This window comes from Lonchura striata, chromosome 19 (assembly GCF_050655825.1).
Source record: "Lonchura striata isolate lonStrDom1 chromosome 19, ASM5065582v1, whole genome shotgun sequence".
NCBI classification, from domain to species: Eukaryota; Metazoa; Chordata; class Aves; order Passeriformes; family Estrildidae; genus Lonchura; species Lonchura striata.
Genome location: NC_140721.1, coordinates 3,671,595 through 3,693,270, shown reverse-complemented (window position 1 = coordinate 3,693,270; position 21,676 = coordinate 3,671,595). Strand labels below are relative to the sequence as shown.

Genomic DNA, 21,676 nt, shown 5'->3' with positions numbered 1-21,676 from the left:
GGTTCCCATTTATGTGTTACCTGATTAGTGTTTTTTTTTTTTTTTTTTTAATATCAGTATAATACCTGTATAAAATAACAACAGACCCTGAGGCTGTAGGAAGATTCCCAAGGACACAGAGGAAGTAGAAAAGAAATAATTATTTGAACACAGAACTTCCTTGTCTTTGCCATAGAAATATATTTAATGACAGATGGACCATGTACATTTTTATGTGCCTTTGCCTTCAAACACTACCTTTCATAGGTTATTCCTGCTGTTCCTATTTCCTTTTCCCCTGCTTCAGAAGCTTTGTAGCAGATCTCTTGGGAATTGCAAAACAAAAGAATTGTCAAGAAAATAGCAAACAGTATGGGGATTTTTTTTATTATTTTATTATACAGTGTTGGCAATTGGAAATTTCACATTTAAAATAATTGAAATATTGTATCCAACAAGTCAAATACAGAAAACAGTTAATATTCTAAAAAGGAGCCAGCTAGTCAACGCAGAAACACATTAATGGAAAATACAGCTTTTAGTTACACTTAAAAAATTATATATTTAGAATAAAACTTGAACCTGGTCCAGCAAATTGTAACAGGAAAACGCTTTTACACAGTTTAACGCGCAGACAGTCTTTATTTAAAAAAGTGATCTGTCAGTGTGAGCACAGGCATTGTCAGCAACAGGTGAGATCTAAAGGATGTGCTTTACCAGCTACTGCAAGGATCACTGGAATTATCACCACACCTCCAGTGTGAAGCAGGCTCAGAGCATGGATGCTTCAAGGAGGGTTTTGCCAATCCAGTGATAGAGGTCATGTACACGTGTTTGATTTATTTAAATATTATAAAAATGTTATAAAATGTTAAAGGAAGCTCCTAATGGAAGCATTATCTTGACTCATAAAAGGTGCAGAATTTTGCAGGATGCGGAGGTTGATGATTTGCACAACAAAAGTTGAGCTTTAAGAAGTAAAGGATTTGGTACAGCGGTGTTGTGAATTGTAAGACTGCTGTAACAGTAATTTAAAACTGCTTCCAGTTAAGTGATTGATGCTTCCAGTTTTACACATGTGAAACTTACGTTAATAAGTAATGACAGGAATAGGTCCTTTGTCTACTAGGTACGTTATGGCTGTTAATAAAAATCTAAATTAATTTTTCTTTTCAGGAAGTGTTTAGATCTTTGCAAAAAAAGTTTCTATTTGACACTAACAAATCACTTTTTCTAGTGAAACATTAAGTGAACAGTCGTAAACATTACACAAAACAAAAAACCCTACTCATTACAGTTTATACACACTACTCAACATTTTTCAGTTGTTGGGTGATTTTTTTTTTCTTGACCATATTGATCCTGTCTTGTATAATGGTTCTAGTGTAAAGGCACAGGTTGGTTAGGAAAGAAAAGCCTGCATCTCTGTCTCTCTACTTTGTGGTGATTATTTTCTTTTTGCATGTTGTTTGTTATTCCTCACTTTTCTGACTCTTACATGAAAATTATTAATCTCAGCCATTCATTAAAAAAAGTGTAAGACATCACTGAAAAGCACATTAATATACAGAAGTGACTGAAATTTATTCTTCTTACTTTAGGGCATTCCTTCAGCCTATTTTGTTAAATATTTGGAAGATTTAATTTATCAGTCCCTGTGAGCAAAAGTGCAGAGCACTCATGCTCTCTTTCTCAGTGTCCTTAATTCTGCATTGGAATCTGCATTTTCAAAAAACTTGCTAAGTTTGTGTGCCAAAATTGCTTTTAGAGTGCATGGAAATGTAACAATAGGACAATTATTCTGGAGAACAATGCAATGTTCCATTGAAGTTTAGAATGGTGAGGAATGTAAACAAGACTGCAGAAGTCTTTGATGTATATTAAAATAACACAGTGATTGTTCTGTTTGCATTTTCTTATACATCCTCAACATGTCTCTGTCTGTCCCTTCATGTACACCTTCCATTAAAAAAAAATAAAAATTCAGGAATCAGTTGGACTCAGCTAAGTGAAGAATAATAAATTTGATCTCCTGGTTTGTGCCAAAATACAAAACTAAGAAGTACACCTCTGAATTAAATATAATCTATGTGATTTTTCTTTTTAATAAATAATAGAAAATAAAAGATGAGAATAGAACTAGAATTAAAATTTTATTTTAAATGAGAACACACAGCAGTGGTGTGAGATTACAACCCAATGTTTTTTTGCTTAAGGCAATCAAGTGCATTTATTTCAATGCTTGATAATAATGAATTCAGTGCTGTTGTGGAAATCAGACCTCACAAAATTTCCATATAGACTAATGAAATATGGCCATTTGTACTTCTGACACAGCATCAGATTTTTGCTAGTCATGTTCAATAGCATTTCACTTCACTTTTTTGTTTTACCATCTGGACTCTGAATTGCAATGGCAATACTGGAATTAGTTCATTCTGGCTTGTATTATCGCTACAGATAAGGGCCATTGGGCACAGACATTTTTGTAGAAAGAGATTTTTTCTTTTCAGCCTTAAACAACAAAACCAAAAATCTACAGTTGTCATACTTCAAAACATTTTGTTAAAGTCCACTTAGAATTATAATTTAAGAAATACCGAGAACAAATTCTTAGGATTTTTATTTTCCTGCTGTTAAAGTATTAAATCATCATGGAGCCGTTGGAAGTAGTTGGAGCTCTCAGGAAAAAAAAAATAAATTTCAATTTTACCCAAGACTTCATGAAGATATATCTATATATTGGCAATTAGAGCAGAAGTAAAAACTGTGCCCAGAACTTACAATATGCAGGTGCTGCTAATATATACAGATGAAAAAGAAACTTTTCTTGTATACAATTAGTTTTAGCTATCAATCTTAATTTTAGGCTGTGGCTACTAGTAGGTGCTTTTTCACTAATTAAAATAATTGTAACAAAATATCATTATTGATTTTAAAGTTACGGGGTTCATAAAAGTTCTGACATTTCAGATTATATCAAAAGTGAATTGAAGCTTTTAAGACTCACAATTTTGAGACACAAAAGAAACTGGGAGGTAGACAGATATTTTGAGGATAAACTGATTTATTTTGTCTAAGGCAGTATGCCATTATCTGTTTAGAGCAGTGTAAAGGCTGCTGATTAATCCTATTTCAATTCCAGAGTGTTCGCTGCTCACGCTTACGGAAGACTTTCAATGCACTTTTGGTCTTTGTCAATCTGACCTTCTCTTCCCCATCTCCTCTCCTCTCTTTAGCAACACAGCCAGCTGGAAGTGCTTTAATAATTTCTGCCCATTAGTGTAGACAGGAATGTTCTGTTCTTAAACAGTAATAAAATACTATAAAATTGTAGGTATTGGAGTTGGAGATATGTGCTCTTTTGGTGCATATTTTGCAAAGAATGGTAAAAAGACAGACAACATGACCCCAACAATTGCCAGCATGTACCCCCATCCAATCTGGCAGTCTCCTGCATAGTAGATGTCTGAGTTCTCACAGAACCTCTTCACAGTAGCAGAGTTGAAACCAAAAGGGTAAACCAAAAGCCCAGAAGCCATTATGAACACTAGAGAGGAGAAAAAAAAAATCACACCAGTTATTATCAAACATTAATTCCTTTCGAAAAAAGGAATAATTATTTTAGAAAGACAAATATATATTATATTAAAATCAATGGGAAAAGGTATAGCTTATAAAGCCCCCTTGTGATTGGCAGATTATCCTTCTTTTCATAATTACCTCTTGTGAACAGCAGTGGTGTGACAAGGCAGCAAGTTGGGATTTTTTTCATGAGAACTCTTGCCATTAAATAACTTCAGAAGCGCTGCGATCCAAATTATGTGGCCATGTAAAAAGTAAGGTGGTTCAGGTATAATGGAATCCAGAGGGGAACAATTCCTATGTTGGCAGATTCCAAACCAGCTTCACTTTCTTCACAACAGCATTTTTGTGCTTGAGAAAAGCAATTACTTTGTTATGCCAAATAGAAACTTTCAATGAAAGAGTTCAAATATAGTTTTTTAGATTCTGCTGATGAGGTTCTGATAATGTGAGACTCATTAGTACTGACTCAAATTGTTTAAAACATCCTGCATTTGCCAACTGATGAAAAACAACACCATCTATCTTCTTTTTATTTATTTATTTTATGTTTCTTGACATTGGAAAGACAGGCTTGCTTCCTGCAATTTACCCTGCATTATCCTTTGGTTTTTAATGGAACTTCACAGATTTTAGTCTTTAAGGAATCCATGTCATATTCAAATATCAACTTATGTATGTAGTTGAATCAACAGCAGAACCACTTTTCCAATTTTGAAGATAAAATGAGTAAGATAAAGATGCATGAAAATCCCGCAGGAACAACTGGAACCTGATTCTGCCCAGCTTGGAAGTGGAGAGGGGCTGAGCCAGGCTGGTGAGAGGGTTTACACTATCTTTTGTTTGAGAGAACACTGAGAAACCACGTTTTCTTTTCTATCCCTTCTGCTAATCAGTAACCACTGTATTTAGAATCTCTACTTTATTTTAAAAGGCTTTATTTTGTGTACTAAACTATACTGTGGAGCAGTCCCTTTTCCTCTCTTCCCCTTTTTCCAGGACCGTGTTTGTTCAAATTCAGGGTAGTGATTCAAGAAGAGTTAACAGTTATGTTTGAGCTGATAGATAATTCATAACCAGCAAACATCTAATGAAACATTAGGAATATAAAACAAACACTGTATGCTATTCTCTGTGTTTGTGATTGCCTTTAAGGTAGAGAATGTGTATATTACTCCAATTATAATATTGGAGAGGCTTAATCTTAAAAGTACCCACTAAAAAAGGGCAATCACTCATTAATCTTTTTTAATTAAAAACCACTTTAATTAGCTTGAGTGCTAGATGAAGTCCAAAAGTTTAACACACAGCCTGTTGAGTCCCTGAATAATTTGAATTAAACCTTTCTTTGTAGTCCAAATGGAACTGCTGAGTTAATCCCTTGTAGAAAACAATAAGGTGAAGAAAATGGAAATTAAAAGTAGAAAAAATGGAGCAGCAGCAAAGTCTGTTTCCATCTGGGTGTGTCACCTATGAGTACAAAGAGAAGCTGCCTGCCAAGAGGTGGAAATCTGAGCACCAAGTGTTTCACCTGCTCCAGCAGCCACCCTCTTTCCTTTAAACCTCAGGAATGATTTTGCAGTGGTTGCTGTGGCCTTTTCTCTTTCCAAGCACAAGGTGGGTGAAAGATGTTGCTGCAAGAGCCAGTGAGGGAAAAGTCCTTCCCAGCACAGGCAAAATCCTGAGCCAGGCTCACAATTCCTGATCCCTCCAGCAGCTGCCCAGGGCAGGGGGAGCTCCTGGAACTGAGATTTCAGCAGCTGTGTCCCTGCTTTTAGGGCCTGACAGTAACCAGACATGCTAAAGCTGAATACAAGGAAGTTGCGTTATGCAGATCTCTCTAATTGCATGTGTGACACCCCTAAAAAATATAAATGAAAATACAGTAAAAATGGGGCTAAACCAGACAAGGACAAGGGGTGATAGTTTTAAATTAAACCAGAGTAGACAGAAGGAAGAAATCTTTCATGATGAGTGTGGTAAAACACCAGCACAGGCTGCCCAGAGAGGTGGTGGATGCCCCATCTCTGGAAGCATCAAATGTCAGGTTGGACAGGGCTCTGAGCAACTTTTGTCTAGGTGAAGACATCCCTCTTTGCTGCAGGAGAACCTCTACAGGTCCCTTCCAACCCAAACTATTCTATTATTCTGTCATCTTATTCAGTAAAGGTCACTGAGCTTTCCCAAAAGAGCTGAAGGGCCAGCACAGCCTGAGAGCCACATGACACTTGCACACCCAGGAAAATTCCAGATGGCAGAAACAAGGGAGATAACTAAAAAAACCTGAGATTTTTCCTACTGCTATTTACAAGAGTGTTAAACCACGAACTAAACCCTGTTAATCCCTGGACCTGTACAGTTGTATGTTCACTCTGACACAGCTGAGATGTGGAAGAGGGGCTGCCCAAGAGCCTGTGGTGCACAGGGGGTGCTCAGCACAGCTCCCCTGCAATCCAGGCTGCTCCACTGCACCAGGGATCTTGAAATAGCCCTGGGGTGCAAAACCTTCTGTGAAATGTTGGGAAAGTGAGCCAGTTTAACAAGAAACAGCCACTGCTCTAAGCAAGAAGTGGGTCTAAAATTAAAATTTCACTTTGTTCATCTTTTCAAAGCTAAAATAGCATCTCATTCGACCAAAAAAAAAAAAAAAAAAAAAGCAGAATTGGAAACAATCCTTTTAGCGATAAAATCCTTTCCTAACTGTTAAATTTCACTGGTTTTCTGACACTGTCTCAACCTTTGCTCTGTTTCACATATCTGTTCCATATATGTTTTCTTTCTGATTGGGTTACACAGAATTGTTTGGAAGGCTGTGTTTTACAGTGTTTTGATTGCCACTTGGTGCTGATGTTGCGTGGTGCGATTTAATGGAAGCAGCTTTATTTTTTTTCCTAGGCTAGAAATAATCTGTCGCAGCTGAACGTATATGTTCACATATCAAACGGGCTAAAAAGTTACCCATGGTTTCATATCCTCAGGCATGTCATAGAATGACCTCATTATTCTCATTTAGGTGCCCTCTTTCTTACAAAGGCTCCAAATATTGAATAGCCCGTTATTACCCGCAGAAGCCCAGCTTTCAGGCGTGGTGCTAATGACTGCTTAATGGTGCTGTCTGTCAGAGCACAGCGAGCTGGGACAGCACACAAAGGAACAGTGGGGCTCCATTTAGGCTCCTCTGTAACACTCACGCCTCTGAACGGCTTTCCAACAACAAACATCACTTTCAAAGGTGTCAGAACACAGCAGCGAGTGCATCTCCCCGTTCTGCGTGCTGTAATCCTGCTGTCACACAAGGTGATGAGGCCACACAACATACTGCCTGTTCTGCAGCATGAAACCTCTGGGTCTGAGAGGACTTGCTAGTAACACGCATAATTGAGGGTTTTTTTAACATGGTTTGATAATTTGATTAATCTCCTGTTGCTGAAAGCCGCAATCTCCCATCAGCTGTGAAGGCTGCTTAAAAAGTGCTCTTTTGTTTTGTTTTATTATGTGCCACACAGGTGTTTGTTATTGCTGGGTTCTTCCCCACCTGAGCCCTCTGCAGTAACTCACAGCCATTGCTGGTGGCAGGCCAGGGACAAGGCCAAGCACATTGGTTCAACAGTAAGTCATATTTTATTTCTACTTTCTAATCCCAAACAGTTACAGTCTCATTCTCTTTGCTTCCCTGGTGTCCTACAGCCAGATGGTAAATGGCACTTTCTCCTCTGAAGGGTTTGCTAGCCAAGGCCTGGTTTTATTTTTAAAAAGTAGGTTGGTGAATTGGTTGCTTTCTAAATAACTTTAATAGTAATAAGGTATTCTTCGAAAGGAGGACACTCCTCTTTAGGGGAAACAGGGCTATTCTAGGAAAAAATTGTAAATTGTTGGTGAAAATACTGAATCAGTGACACTTCTAGTTGGGGAAAATAGCATTTTCTGCTATTTTAAAATTAATAATATATAACTCTTTGTCATTGCAATGGTTTATTCATTTCATTAAGCTTCTGTACAAGTGTTTAATTATTTAAATATCTCACACCATTTTCAAGTTGATTTTAAACCAAAGCAAAGCAATGCAGTTCTCTGGAGTGTGTGCAGAGGGCACCAGTGTACAACACTCTTAGATACCATGGCAAAAAAAGGCTATTTCCATTCCACTTCTTTTGGCAAGACTGATGGAGTTTCCAACATCTGAAACACAATAATTGAATCGTTTTTTGTATTGTGAAGCATGAATGTTTAAACTGGACTAAGATTATGTTTATCTTCCATACTAATGTTGAAATGGACGGAAATCCAAAGGTGGCTTACAAACACAGAGAGCAAAAAAACCTATTTTATTTTGTGTTTGTTAATATGTTTAGGTGATATGTAGTAGTGAAATATTCTGTGTGCATGAGTTCTCTTCCTGAAATTACCTGCTGTAAGAAGGTTAGCTTGTCTTAGGAATTTAATTTGCTTACTTTAGGAGTGTATTATATTCCTGATACTTGTGACAATGATGGATTAATTGCAAGCTTGTGGAACATATTAGATAATCATTGGAATTACGGTTGAATCATAGGCAAGCAAGGGTATTATTCCAACCCTATTACAGATTGTCACAGTCTTCTTGGAAGATTTTTATTGACAGAGCTTAATCTACCAAAGCAATTTTCACTCATTTCATCAAGAAGTTTCCTCTTACATATAATCCCTTACCTCCCTTATTAAACCTGGCAGTTCTTCATATGCGCAATCAGTTGGCTTGGACCTCTCAGGTTCATGCATTTTATTCACCTAATAATTTTATTAGCTGCTCTCCAGCTTTTCATTACTTACATGATCTTAAATGAGAAAGCAGGTGCTGATCCAACACCAAGCAGAAATACAGGTAACAGGGAAAACCTAGCAGCCAAACATCTTCAAAAAATCACCTCTTGTCCTATTGCCCTGCCTGGCCTGCACTCAGTCCTTCCCAGCACTCTTCCCAAGTAAATATTTTTGTAGCATGCCTGAAGGGTTTCTATATTTGGGGTATTTTGGATAAATCCTCTTGTACAAAAAGGAGGTACCTATATTTCTTTTCCGCATCTATCCCTTGAAGACAGTGCTAAGTAATATTCAAGATTTTTGTCAGTAATAGCTGCACATCTGTGTACAAATAGAAACAAAATGGAATTCTGGGCTTATCTGAAAATTAATGATTTCCTTTTGACTACTTCAGGAAAGGAGGAATTATCCAGAGTAATTTGAGGTGAGCTGAAATATATCTAAAATCAGCAGGCATAGTTTTAAATGCCTATTACATATAAATAAAACAAAGAGGAAAGTGACCTCTCAAAATGAAAGAAACCAGACTAAAATCCTCCTGTTATAACAGCTGAACTTTGGAGGTTGAGGCAAACAGGGACACTTAAATGCCATTCTGCTCTGCTGAACTCGTGGCAGGTGCATGTCAGGTACCTGGAGTTCAAACTCTTGGAAGCAGCCCTAGCAATTATTCCCTCCAAGGAAACTAAAAGGAAGAGCAGGAAAAAGGGATAATAATGCCCATATGCTTGGTATAAAGATGTAGCTGCCTTCCTTTGTATCTGAATAGAGAGCTGGAACTCCTAACAATGGCCCAGCTACTTCTAACATATCACACTTTAGGTCTTCTTTGTAAAGAATTATTCCACCACTGGTGTCATTTCAGTCAAACATGTTGTGATTTGAGGAGCTTCTATCAGTGCTGGGCTGGTGCCAAAGGAGTAGATTATAGCAGTTCCTTTTCTGGCTTTTCTAAATGGTGCAACTCACAAGTTAGCATTTAGCAGCTGTAATATAAATGTAGTTATAACAAGAGCTGTGTAGCTTTTCAAACCCCTTTGTAGCTAACAAAGGGAATGAATTTGTTTGTACAATGTCTCCAAACTCTGTGTTTAAGGAAATGCTGAGTCTGTGACTCCAGCTCATAAGCTAAGGAGCTGCATCAGATATACTGGGTTGTATTCTTATGTATGTACATACATGCAAAATTATAGGGAAATATGTGTATATCAAAAGCTTGGAAATGTTTTCCATTTCAGTTTATTTGGATTTATCTGAGGTAGATAGGAATACATTGTTTTAAATAAAACTAGCACTGAAATAAGGGTGTCCATGCACCTTTTTAAACAAATATTTTTAGTGCCATTAAAATGCCCCACTCAGGTTCTGTTGGCACAACTCCCTCATTCTACAAATAGCCTGTTTCAGAAATGTCTAACAATTGTAGGAATAGCTGAATCTATCTTATTTATTAACTGAAGGGAGTGGACTCTGACTATCCAGACTTTGGAAAAGAAATTCTCTGAAGCCATCACAGAGGTAATTGGGCTTGGTAATTACTGCATTAGCTGCAAGTTTATTAAGGGCCACAAAAGGAAATGCCATCCTGGTGACCTTTGAGGCTGCATTTCACAGCGTGTTTTCTACATGAGAACAAATGATGAAACTGGACTATTTCTGCCAAGTGAGTGGTAGCTATGGTGAAGATTTATAGCTGTAATCTGGTAATCTATGGGCCTAATCATACAGTTATAGAGCTGCGTGTCATTTACTCGAAAAGCCTGAAATGAGCCAGCACTGTGTAGACTATGGTGAAGGAGTGCATTTTGTCATCTGCAAGGTTAGGAGAAATACAGCCTCTTTAGCAGACTGTAAAAGAGAGACAAGAGCTAATGTTTCTCAAAATAGCAGTGTGTTACATGAAATTTTACAAGAGTCAGAGAGCTAAGAAATGGGGACTATCAGATTGGAAACCATTATGATTTTCCTCTTTTGTACTGCTTCAATAATTACTTAGATTTTCTATTTTTTTTTAATTATTTAAGTCATGCTCACTTCATCTCAGAGCAGCAAACACAGAAGCAGACTAATAATGTAATATTGACATATTTAAGTGTTGGATTCTTCAGCTGAGAGCAGCATGTTCAGAATGTATCATGCCTGTAATGTGCCTGTGTTCCCTTATCTTTGTGTCACATTTTATTCAACAGTCAAGAAGTGCTAATAAAAAGTGCATATTTCACTTGTACTATTTTAGGTAAACATAACATGGTACACATTTTCTAAGCAATGCACATTTCTACAAATAGAAATCAGGGTGGCAAACATTTTGCTTCCCTTCTTAATTAATCTATCCTTGCCAAAACTGCTATGCTCTTCAGCATGAGCAAGGAATGAAACTGATGACTGAAAATTTAAATTAATGCTTTTTCTTGTGATCTTTTGGCTGAGAACAAGAGCAGCTTCCACCTACTATCTGATGCATTCCCAAGCAAAAGAACCAGTGTCAGCCTGGGTCCCTGTGCAGCTGCAGGGAGTGAGGGAACAGACACATTTATATTGTCTTTGCTTTGGAGCCAGCTCACCTGGGAAGGGGAGATGCTGCCCAGCCTGCAGCAGGCCTTGGCTCCTGCTCTGCCTGTCAAATCCAAGTTCTTAAATAGCTATTTAGAACAGGGGCTGAGGTCCAAAAGAGAGGCAGTGATGTGTAGATCACCTGAAAAGTCATGATTCCACATGACACATTTGCTCCCTTCTCCTCCCCACCTGCTCAGCCCACAGGTCTGTTTTAAATCAATCTTTTCACCTCTCCCAAGACTCACAATTTAAGTAGAGCAGACGCTGACGAAAACAGATTTATAATGAAGCTGGTGGCCATTAAATACCAGCCTTCCACCAGAGGTGACCTTATTGGAAAGTGTTGTAGAGTGAATTTATTTTGACTTTGCCCATTCTCTACCTCATCTCGCACACTGGCAGCCGAGGCAGTGGTGGTGGGAGGTCTGAGAATAATGCCCACATCTCCCTTCATTACAGCTGCACTTCACATCCCAGCAGCCTCCAAGCCTCAGGGATATCACATTCATTACCTCTTTCAGAGACAAGTATTTTACATATATGCCTGAAAGGTGATTAGAATCCCTGACACAACAGTGTTTTATCTGGAATGCAACCATGAAAAATATATGCCTAAAACAAAAAAGACATTGTACATCCTTCTCGTAATTGATTTAAGCTACAAAGACCAGATTCAGTTTTCCCAGGGCATAGGAATTATCAGGAAGACACAAATTGCATGTTTTCAAATCTCCTCATAAAAACTGCTTGACAGGGGGTTGAAAGCAGACTTTTCTGTTTCTCAGATGTCCTAGTCCTGTGAATGTCATCAGTCAGCAGAAGCTCACGTGCCATCACCTGATCATAAAGAACAGTTCTGTAACAACCCTCATTTCATGCTGCTGATTCCAGCCCAGCATAAATCAGCCACACCACGAGTAATGTTGGAAATAATTGTCTGCTCCAGAGCCCCTCTCTCCCAGCCCAGGTGCCACACAGCTGTAGCCACATGCAGCCCCTGTCCTGCAGGGGTGGGGTAGAGCAGCACCTCCAGCAGTGATGCTTCCTGAGTGCTTGGAAGATCTTTAATGCTGGAACAGTGCAGGTGTATCCATTCAGTGGTTTTAAAAACATTATAAATGGACTCAGCTTTGGCTTGAACCAGATGCTCTCTGCAGATGGAAAATGGGATAGCAACTGCTACTTCACTGAAAGCTGCCCGGAAACGCAGCAGGTGATCCCAGCACTGATCCTCAGGTGCACAAGGCACTTTGATCTTTTCTCTCCCATCCTCTTTCTAATATCCAGCTTTAATATCCAACCCTGAGCAGGGTTTGCTGTCACTGATGGCTGTTTGTGCAAATGAATCAGCACAGCACATCTGATGTTTTAACTTCAGCCTTGTTTGACCCCTGTACTCTTTAGCCAGGTCTTACGCAGCAACTTTGAATAATGCCCTCTTAAAACCTGTGGTCAAAACTGTTCTGGGCTGGTTGTGCTGGTCCAGCCACACTCAGTTAACAGAGACAAATCAGCCTTAGAGAACCCCAGCCACATCTCACACAAGAGCTTAATTCAGTCCAAAGCTGCTAGAAGAAAGTAGTAAAACAAACAAACTATAGATAGATAGATAGATAGACAGAGTTGTGTTCTGATGCAGAGCTACCAAGATTAGAAAAATCATGTTGAAATCCAGAGCAGTGATAGAAATGCCCCAAATTACCATCTAAATGGACGTGTTTTGGGATATCTGATCCTTCTTGTCAGGTTGGCCCAGCTGTACAATTTCCTATCTCCAATTATACCAAAAGGCCCACACTTCCTCCTTCATTAATGCTTTTGAAGGATTTAATGAGTTACTTCATCAGGTTAATAAATCCCCTCAATAATTTTATTACACTTTGATGCAGTTATTCAAGAGGTGCAGCTAACAAATGATCATCATTTATATTTCTTGACAGAATAACTTAGTTAATAAATTTGACCCATGAAATTCAGAATTCATAAATAAACTATGGGGAAAATTGAATGTCTATGTGGAGGAGGGTTTTTTCCTATTTCTGGTTACAGTTCTATTGGAAATCTCTGTCTCTTGTGCAATAACTTCAGGCTAAGGAGAACTGCAGGAGGTTGGTGCCTTTTGGCAATGTCCTGCTTCCCACTGAGTGCTTAGGGGCAGTCCAGCTGCTGCAGCACATGTGCCACTGGACAGAACCCATATTAATTTGCTCCAGCACTCCCTCAGGTTTAAAATCCAGCTCCATAGAGGCTGTTCCATTCCTTGAGGCTAAGCTCTTTAGCTGAATTTGACCAGGTGCAGCGACACCATCAGAAATAAGCATTCTATTCTGGAAATTATTTTAAAACTGAATTGAATTGGTTGCCATGCCATTTTTTTTTTTTCCTGTGGCATTATAGTAAATGACATGATCAACAAAATAACCTTAGGGGTAAGGGTGTTTTCAGAATCTTAACCTCTGAATAGCCAGCAGTATTACAGCTTCCTATTACTAGATTAATAATATTTATGGTAGGTAGACTGCAAGAATGGGATCATACTATTTATTTACTTACTGTTGAAAGCCACCTCTGGCAAGAACAAATTTCCCATTAATCACTACCTTATCTCTGTAAGAAAGAGTTACTCTCAAGGACATCTGTATTATTCCCATTGTTTTATTAATACAAGAATAGCTCTGCTGTGGATTTTTTGGCATTGAACTTTATTTATTTTCTCGATTGTCTTTTTAAAGAGGACTGAAATGCTTGCATAAACATTGAACTTTCTTAATAAATGAACTACTTAAGACGGCAACTGTAGCAAGATAAGATCCCAATATTTCCCTGAATATGTTTTATGTAAAGAAACTGCAAATCAGTATTTTTCCCTTCCTTTTTTTATCAACTCCAGTTATGAATTTTTAGTTTCTTCTGGGAGTGCAAATGACCTTGTTAAGTTGTGAGAGTGCCAGAGAAATGGTGCCCTCCAGTCCAGGGCGTCAGAGAAGTGAAGCCAATTTCTAAGTTCAGGTCTTGTAATTAAAAAATGCATATTTCTCTCTCCTTTCACATAGGCTTTTGCCAGCATTTGAAACATTATCTATTGGGCTGCAGGATGATTTATTTTTCTAATTTTCCAAGAGCACTCCATAATATATTTTCAACTTTAAAAAAGAAATCAGTATAGACCCAGCAGAGGACAATATCAGCAAAATTCTCTTTCATGTGAAAAAGCATTAGTGGAAAGCCTTCAGAGCCTTATGCAGTACCAGAATGAGGTGGTTGTGCCAGTAGAAGGCGTAGCAATTAATGTTAATTTGCTGTTTAATTAGGTGTCCAGTACAGAACAATGGTGAGACACCTGTGTGGCTGGGAGGAGCCCCCTGATTGTCAGATGGACACAGTCACTCCTGCCTCCCAAACTCGGGCACTGTTCCCACAGCAATTACTCTGCAGCCTGTCAGATGTGGTTTAGGCAGTAATTTGTTTGCAGAGTGAAAGGTGTGCTTGCAAATAGAGTAAAGGGCTCTGTCCCCTGTCCTGCCCCTGTCCTGCTGCTCAGTCCAAACTGTGGGGTGTGAGGGTGCTCTGGGAGGAGTGCCAGCCCAGCAGCTGGGTTTGTATGGCTCCAGCAGCCAGCCCTGCTCAGCTGTGCCCTGCTGAGAGCTGGGACCCCCTTGCCACAGGCTGAGGCTGCCAGCCCCACACACAGCAGTGAGAAACACCCCCATGACAGGGGCTTCCTTCAGCACTGCCAAAAAGCCCCACAGCATTTCCATCTTGGTGCATTTAAATGTTTGAGTTAATAACATTTATGGAGCAGCATGGGAAAATGAACTTAAATACATCATTTGTCATCTCGGGATACTGAATTACACCGTTACTGAAAGGGATACAGAGAAATGTGTCCAATAAACAGAGCATAGTTTGCACAATTTGCTTTGCATTTCCCACATCCTGCAACAAGAACAGGGTAGTCAGGCTCCTTAATGATCATAATATATGTACAGAAAGAGCAGCTCCCTGAGGGCTCCTGATTAATCAGGAAAATGCTCATTTGTTCTGGCAGAAGTGATGTGCATCTAGACAGGGCAAATGATGAACCCTAAGTGCACACATCAGCCATCAAGGCCCAAAAGTTTCCATTCATTGAACTCATTTTCCCTCTAAGAAATAACATTCCATGTCTCAGCACTTGTTCTTGTCCCAGTTCCATTAGGGTTTGGTCTGACAAAGGCAGAAAGAGGCCCCACATCCATTTCAGAGACTCTAAATGCATTGAGCTCCCAAATGAAGGCATTTCTGCTGCTTGCTCAGATACCCCGTTCAGGGGAGGACATGAGGCCTCAGCTGCTGGATCTGATCACCGTGCAAGAGACTTGGGAGCAAATTGGAAGATTAAAAGGATTTTTCACCAGCTGATCTAAATCCCTGCCTATTTTTTAGTACCCAAGAAGCTGCCCACTGATTGCAATCTTTCCTCCTCTCCATCACAGCCACATTAATTCTGTGGTTTGGCACAGCTGTTGCCATCTAGAAGTTTGCAGTGTGGCATTTGAAATCTTTATTTCAGATGTTATTTTCTATTCTGAGTTGGAAGTTTGCTAGTAATGAGGTGAATCCTCTGTGCCTGACACGTATTTCCCTTGGTGTTCATTTTTAAATTAGCCACAGAAAGGACAAACTAGAAGCAGATGTGTCATATTTTTCCTCTGTATGTTGGAAGCTCGCTCATGGAAATATCTTTGTTAGATAAATGAATTCCAGGTTACTGGGATAAACAGATGCAATAAAATACTCGTGTGTAGAAGAAGCCCTTAGAAAAATGTGATCCAACAGCTCTTCAAGGAAATTGCCATGTAAGAGATCCAGCTTTGAGGCTTACCTCAGGCTTTTGCATAACATGATAGTTAGTACTTTAAACTGGAGAAAATGTGATGGGATCTTTTGATATTTTTCCTCTTGCTTTTTCAATTTCATGGGATCAGCAGAAAGGGAAGGGAACCAAAGCTGAACTAATGCTTTTCCCTCCACCACTGCCTGAGCACACAGCAGAGATTGCTTGGTAGAGCATTGAGTATCTGTTACCCTTCTTATGGGCATCTCACAATTGCCAGAAAATGTAGATTTTGGACTTGTTTTCAGCATAACATGAGAAAGAGGAAAACCAGAAATAAATGAGAAGGCTGGAATATAATCAAAAACCAGTAGTTATTTAGTTTGGCTACTGATTTATTAATGTATTATAGTTAAGTACTGAGAAATAAACCTTCACTTAAAAATGTTCCTCAGCTCTAGGCGGGATTATTTACAGGAAATAAAAACAGTTAAAGAATTAGAATTAAATCCTGCACGTCCTGAGTCAACAGAAATGTTGCCACTGTCCTCATTAGGCCAGGTTTTAGCCCCAGATATCTACAAAGAACCACAATTTTCTTGCAGTGTGACTAGCAGATTAATACCTGACAACACCAGTTTATCTTTCCCTACAGAATCCTTAATTTTTATGCAGCCAGACTAAAAACTTTGCTCCACAAGTTTGTGTTTCAGTGCAAACCAGACAAGGTTTCCTGCTCCTTTCAGGCTGTTTGCTCACTGTCACCATTCCCATTTGGCTTAAGCATCTCCTGAAATTATTATTTTGCCTCCATGTCCCTTATAAGAAAATATTTTTCCTCTGAGGTATCTGCTTTCTCAGCATCAATTTTAAGGCATTTCAGGCTACAGAATAATATAAAATAAACCCTGTGCTCATATATATCATAAATAACATGATCTTTTAAGCCTGTCCTTGGAAAACCCATCAGCATTTGCTGTACTTCAGTGATTCTCCATATGCTTTTGCAAGGGACGTTTTGCACCTGCCAGCACAACACAGGACAAACAGCAGGAGGAAACATTCACTAATTTACACAAAGCCTTAGGTTGTCTATTAGCCCTTCATAAAACCAGGAATGTGTAATTACTGCATCCACAGACTGAATTAAATTTGATGGACTACAAAGAAGCAATGAGTGAAACAATTAACACCAAAGCCTGAGTAAACTGCTCTGATGGGGAGCCTGGCCTGGCTGAATGGGTCTGACAGCTCAGGTTTCCCTCTGCTGTCCCCAGGGTCACGCCCACCCCAAACTTTTCACTCAGTGCAGACAGGTGAGCTCCTGTCAGAGTCACTGCACCTGCTGATCTATTGTAGGTCATGTAAGATACAACCAACAGCCAAATAACCTGCTCAGCACAGGAGTACCCTTCTAGCATCATTAATTCCATCAATCCATTCTTTCTCCTGTGTCTCTGGACAAATGGTTGCTCCTCCAAGCTTGATGCCCTTTTAGGAGGATGCAGCTCAGTGGAGCACCACTGGCAAGGGGGGCAGTACAGCAGATGCTGTCCCAAAAGCCTGATGGAATAGCTGCTCCACAGACTTTAGCTCATTAAGGTAATTGCAACTGCTCTGTGGCACAGTGCACAGTTACATTTGGGATGGCAAAATCCATCCAAAAGAAAAGCATCTCCCCTGTGCAGCTCTCCAGCCACGCAGGTTAATTGTGAGTACTTTGCAGTGCCTGTGGTGAGGCAGGAGCCTGGGGGGTTCTGTCACAGCTTCCATCCACAATTTGATTTAATGCCCTCCATGAACAATTGCATCTCAGTGCTTGTAATAAGGAAATGTCATAAAGGTACCTGCTGCCTGGTCCAACATCTTTTGGCTTTGACAGCTCAAATTTACAGCTTTAATTCAGCAGCCTGGAAGCTTGGTATTCTGTACACACACAGGGAAGGACTGACAGAGCAATATTTTATAAAAGTTCACCTGTGTTCAGCGACTCATGGAGGATATAATCCCTTGGACCTTGTGAAATGACTTGCAGACAAATTCCCACTCCAGATTGTCCAGTGGCAAATTACAAAGTTCTAATCAAACCTCAGTGTGCCTGGATGTATTCACTGGAAAGTTTTGCTTCTGTAGCATAAAGACTTGAACTTTCAGCAGTTTGAGCAAGTGCTCAGCAGGGTTCTCTCAGCTGTGAGCATCCCCAGCAGGAGGAGGAAAGAGCCCTTCAAAGCAAGTCTGATCTCCCTGTTCCTGATACCCAGGTGAGATAAATCCCCCAAACCAGCACAACTGAAACACAGAGCTAAATGTGGCTATGAAAGGTGCTGCCACATCAGCACTGCTTGGGAGACTCTGGACAAACCAGCTGTGGGATTTCCGTGCTGTGCCAGTGGCTGCCATGCCCAGGACAACGCCACCCTGCTGAGCACAGCAGGAGCTGAGGAAGGGAGGAGAACCCCAGGCCCTGCCCGGGCTGCTCTTTGACACTCTGCTCCTTTTGCAACCCAATTCACATCCCCCGGGGTCACGTTGGGGAATGTCACCAACTGCAGGCACTGCAAACGTCCCCAGTCTGGGCAGGAGATGCAGCTGTTCAATGAGCCCTGCTGTCATTGCAGCAAAGTGACTCAAGGACTTCCTTAAAAAAGCCTCGTATTTATAGCATCACAGATTACCTTCATGTCTTTTAACTGGGAGGTACTTTGGAATACTGTACAAACATGACAAGATGGTCCTGAAATAGTGGGAATTTAAACAGAATCTAACAAGGAAAACATAAATATTGGATGGAAAGAGAAAAAAACATTTGTTGAAATCTTCAGCAAAGTAGTATTGTTAGGAAAAGCCTGCGCTTCTGAGCTGGAGTTTTATAGCACATCTTGCACATGGGAGTCAGTGCAAGTGTGTACTCTGGCACAACTTCTGCATTGTATCAGTTTTTATTTTATAACATTAGTTTTGGTTTGTGTTTAATCTGTAGTGGAGAGATGGAAATTTGTACCAACCTCTCTGTGAGGTTGTGTCTCAGTGCAGGCTTTCTTGTGCTAGATAAACAGTCTAGAAGAACTACAGCTATACATCCCTGTTTGAACAAGAAAAGTATTTGAAGTGGTGAATAAAGGAGATATCTGAGGCATGCTGATTTAAACCTGGCCAGGTCCTTGTGTTCCTACAGGGGATAATTATAGGTGAAATCTTCAACAGAACTGTATTAATCAGAGTAGGATCATCTGCCAGTGCCCTTCCTGTCAAAACTCAAACAGCAGCAAGGAAATGAAGCAGTAATGACAGGGCTTCCATTTAGCCACTAAATATCTTTTCTTAGGTATCCATATTTTAATGAGATTTACATGCTTTATAAAATAGGAGACATTTTGATGATCTTAGATACAGTCTCTAATTAAACATTCTGTAATTAACTTTGGATTATCCATGTCAAATGCCAAGGAACTTGAGCAAGCCAGGTTAAGCCCTACTTAAAGACATTCAGGGAAGACAGTGTCTAACACCAGGTTTCTAAAGCAGGACAGAAGGAGGTCCCTGCACCAGAGATCCCTGCTCTGTGGAGCAGAGCAAGGAGAGCCCAGGCTGATGGTTCTGTGTCAAGGCTGGTGGGCTGGATGTGCTCCCAGCCCAGCAACCCACGAGCCTCTTTCCCTGGCTTGGTTGGAAATTCTTGCCTCTCTTGACTCATTCAATTTATCCCCACCCTTTGATGAGATTCCCATATGGGATGTGGCATCTGTGAGCCACAGATTACTTTAATCTGAAAAGAATGGTTTGGAAAATATACAGCTGACATAAATATACTGAGTTTTGAATGTCTTCATTCTCACATGCCAATGTATAATGTTGCATCCCAGAAAAATACATTTAAAATAATAATTGTAATGAATTTGTAGAGGGTCTGGCTCCTGTCTCACAGATAGATGTATGCCATGCTCTCCCTTGCTACATCTGTGAAACATCCATTATTTTTCCATGGTGTAAATGATCTCATTTCTGTTGCTTTCCCTGCAACACAATGCCACATTCATTCCTCCTTCAAAAATTTCAGGAAGAGAAGCAATTTGTAAGAATGACAGGAAAATGGCTTCTCATCTGTGTACACCACAGCAATCTGACACACAGAAAGAGGCTCTACACAAATCCTAATTCCCACTGAGTTTCGAGCAGTCCGAAAAAAAATCCAAACTGACATCAACCAATTTGATCATAAAGATTCTAATTCAGCACAGGTTAATTGAGAAGTCAGAATTGCTGCTATCACTTCTGGAGAGGAGTGAGATAAGTGAACACAATGACTCTTTATCAACAATATGGGGACTTCATTTAAACAGAGAGCATTAGGTTACAGGCTGGAAGATTAGTAGCAATCAGCCTGCTCTCAGAAAAGAAAATGCACTGGGTGATAAAGATAGAAGGCAGGAAGCTGGGTGCATAGAAATGAGGTTTGATGCCAAATATTACTGGTCAGATCTGAGCTATCTGTCAAGCTGGCACTGATCATTGCTGATTCACAATTATTATTACTCACCTGTGATCAGGTCATTTACCACTACCAAGCCAGTGGCTCCTCCCACCCATTTCATTTGTTAATGGCATTTTAATGAAAAAAAAAGTCCATCTAATACCTCTTTGAGATGACTAACCATTGTGTAATAGTACATAATGGTATATGAAATACATTTTCTTTTTCCCAATCACCCATAAAAGATATCAGCTGTTATTCTGTTCCTTATCCACAACCCCATAAATCTGAGTGCAGTTCTGCCTTTAGAGGTGGCAGGCTTATTTTTCCTTTTTCTTTGTGTGCCATGTGTTTTCCATACCAAAAAGTGCCTGTTTTGTTGCAAGTGACAGAAGGAGAATTTAAAGGGATGCTGGAGGATCATAAAGACTCCCTTCTATCCAATCCCAAGCATGCAATCACCTTACTGTTCTGCTGACTAAAGAATTAGAAACTATTAATATTGTCTCTGCTGGCAGGTCAGAAAAATACTTATTCTGTAGTCAAGCAGATTAATCCAAAGGGGAAAATAACCCTGCAAAGCCCTGCAAAAGCTGTTGTCTAACCAATCCACTTTCCAAAGCCAGATGTTTGCAATCTGTTTAAGTGTTAATCTCATGATACGTCTTTTTATGCCTACTGAAATGATTTCAGCATGCATTGAACTATTAGAGAATTCATATAATTAGGGCAGCTCTTATTTATGAAGGAGCTTTTTGGATGAAGCCCTATCAGTGTGTTTGTGACCCATGTGCTCGTGTTAATTATTGAGGCATGTTGGGACCTCTCCCCATGAGGTTTTTTGATGGGCTCTGGATACTGCCCAACTTTGGCTTCTCTTTATAAAAAAAGACACCTCTAGTGAAATCAGAGGCAGGATAATAGTGGGTAAGTGGGCAGAGGTTGAGGGTCAGAGGTGCAGTTTTTTAGAGCCTGTGATGGGTATGGAAACAAGATTTGCAAATGAAGGCACTGCAAGCCAGGTTGAGATCTACTCCAGTAAACCCAGGGTAACCATGACAGGTGCTTATAGTTCCCCATGGTCCTGAAAACTGGAGGGGTTATTCTCCTTCTCACACACACCTCCTTAGATCTTTTCTTGGCATGACTTTGGTCTCCTCTGATAAAGAGCTGGTTTGAAATACAACAGCCAGACTGTGAGTTCTTAGCCAAGACCCCTTCCATGACAGGTGCTGATGGGCTCTGCTGTGGAGAATAATGGCTTGTGAGGGGCAGGTCACAGGAAGGGTCAGGAGGCAGCTCAGGAAGCCTTGCATTTCATGTCAAGGATCTTAAAAGGTCTGGGAGGGCTGTAAAAACTTCCCTCTGGGGCTGTTGACTGACAGATCAGTGTCTTGGTTATAAACTGATTTTGATAAATCATGTTGATCTACTGTTTGCATGTGGCTTTAAGAGAGCTGGTGGTGAGC

General features: G+C 39.9%; 1 protein-coding gene across 1 annotated transcript in view; it reads right to left on the bottom strand.

The window, feature by feature from the left end:
• Positions 1-352: 352 nt before the first annotated feature.
• The window catches only part of LHFPL7 (LHFPL tetraspan subfamily member 7), a 58,009-nt gene continuing 36,685 nt past the window's right edge, over positions 353-21,676 (bottom strand). Inside the window, exon 3 of the mRNA XM_031506461.3 lies at positions 353-3,529. Coding sequence (XP_031362321.1) covers positions 3,303-3,529 — 227 coding nt within the window. The 3' untranslated portion in view covers positions 353-3,302. The remainder of the gene's footprint in view (positions 3,530-21,676) is intronic.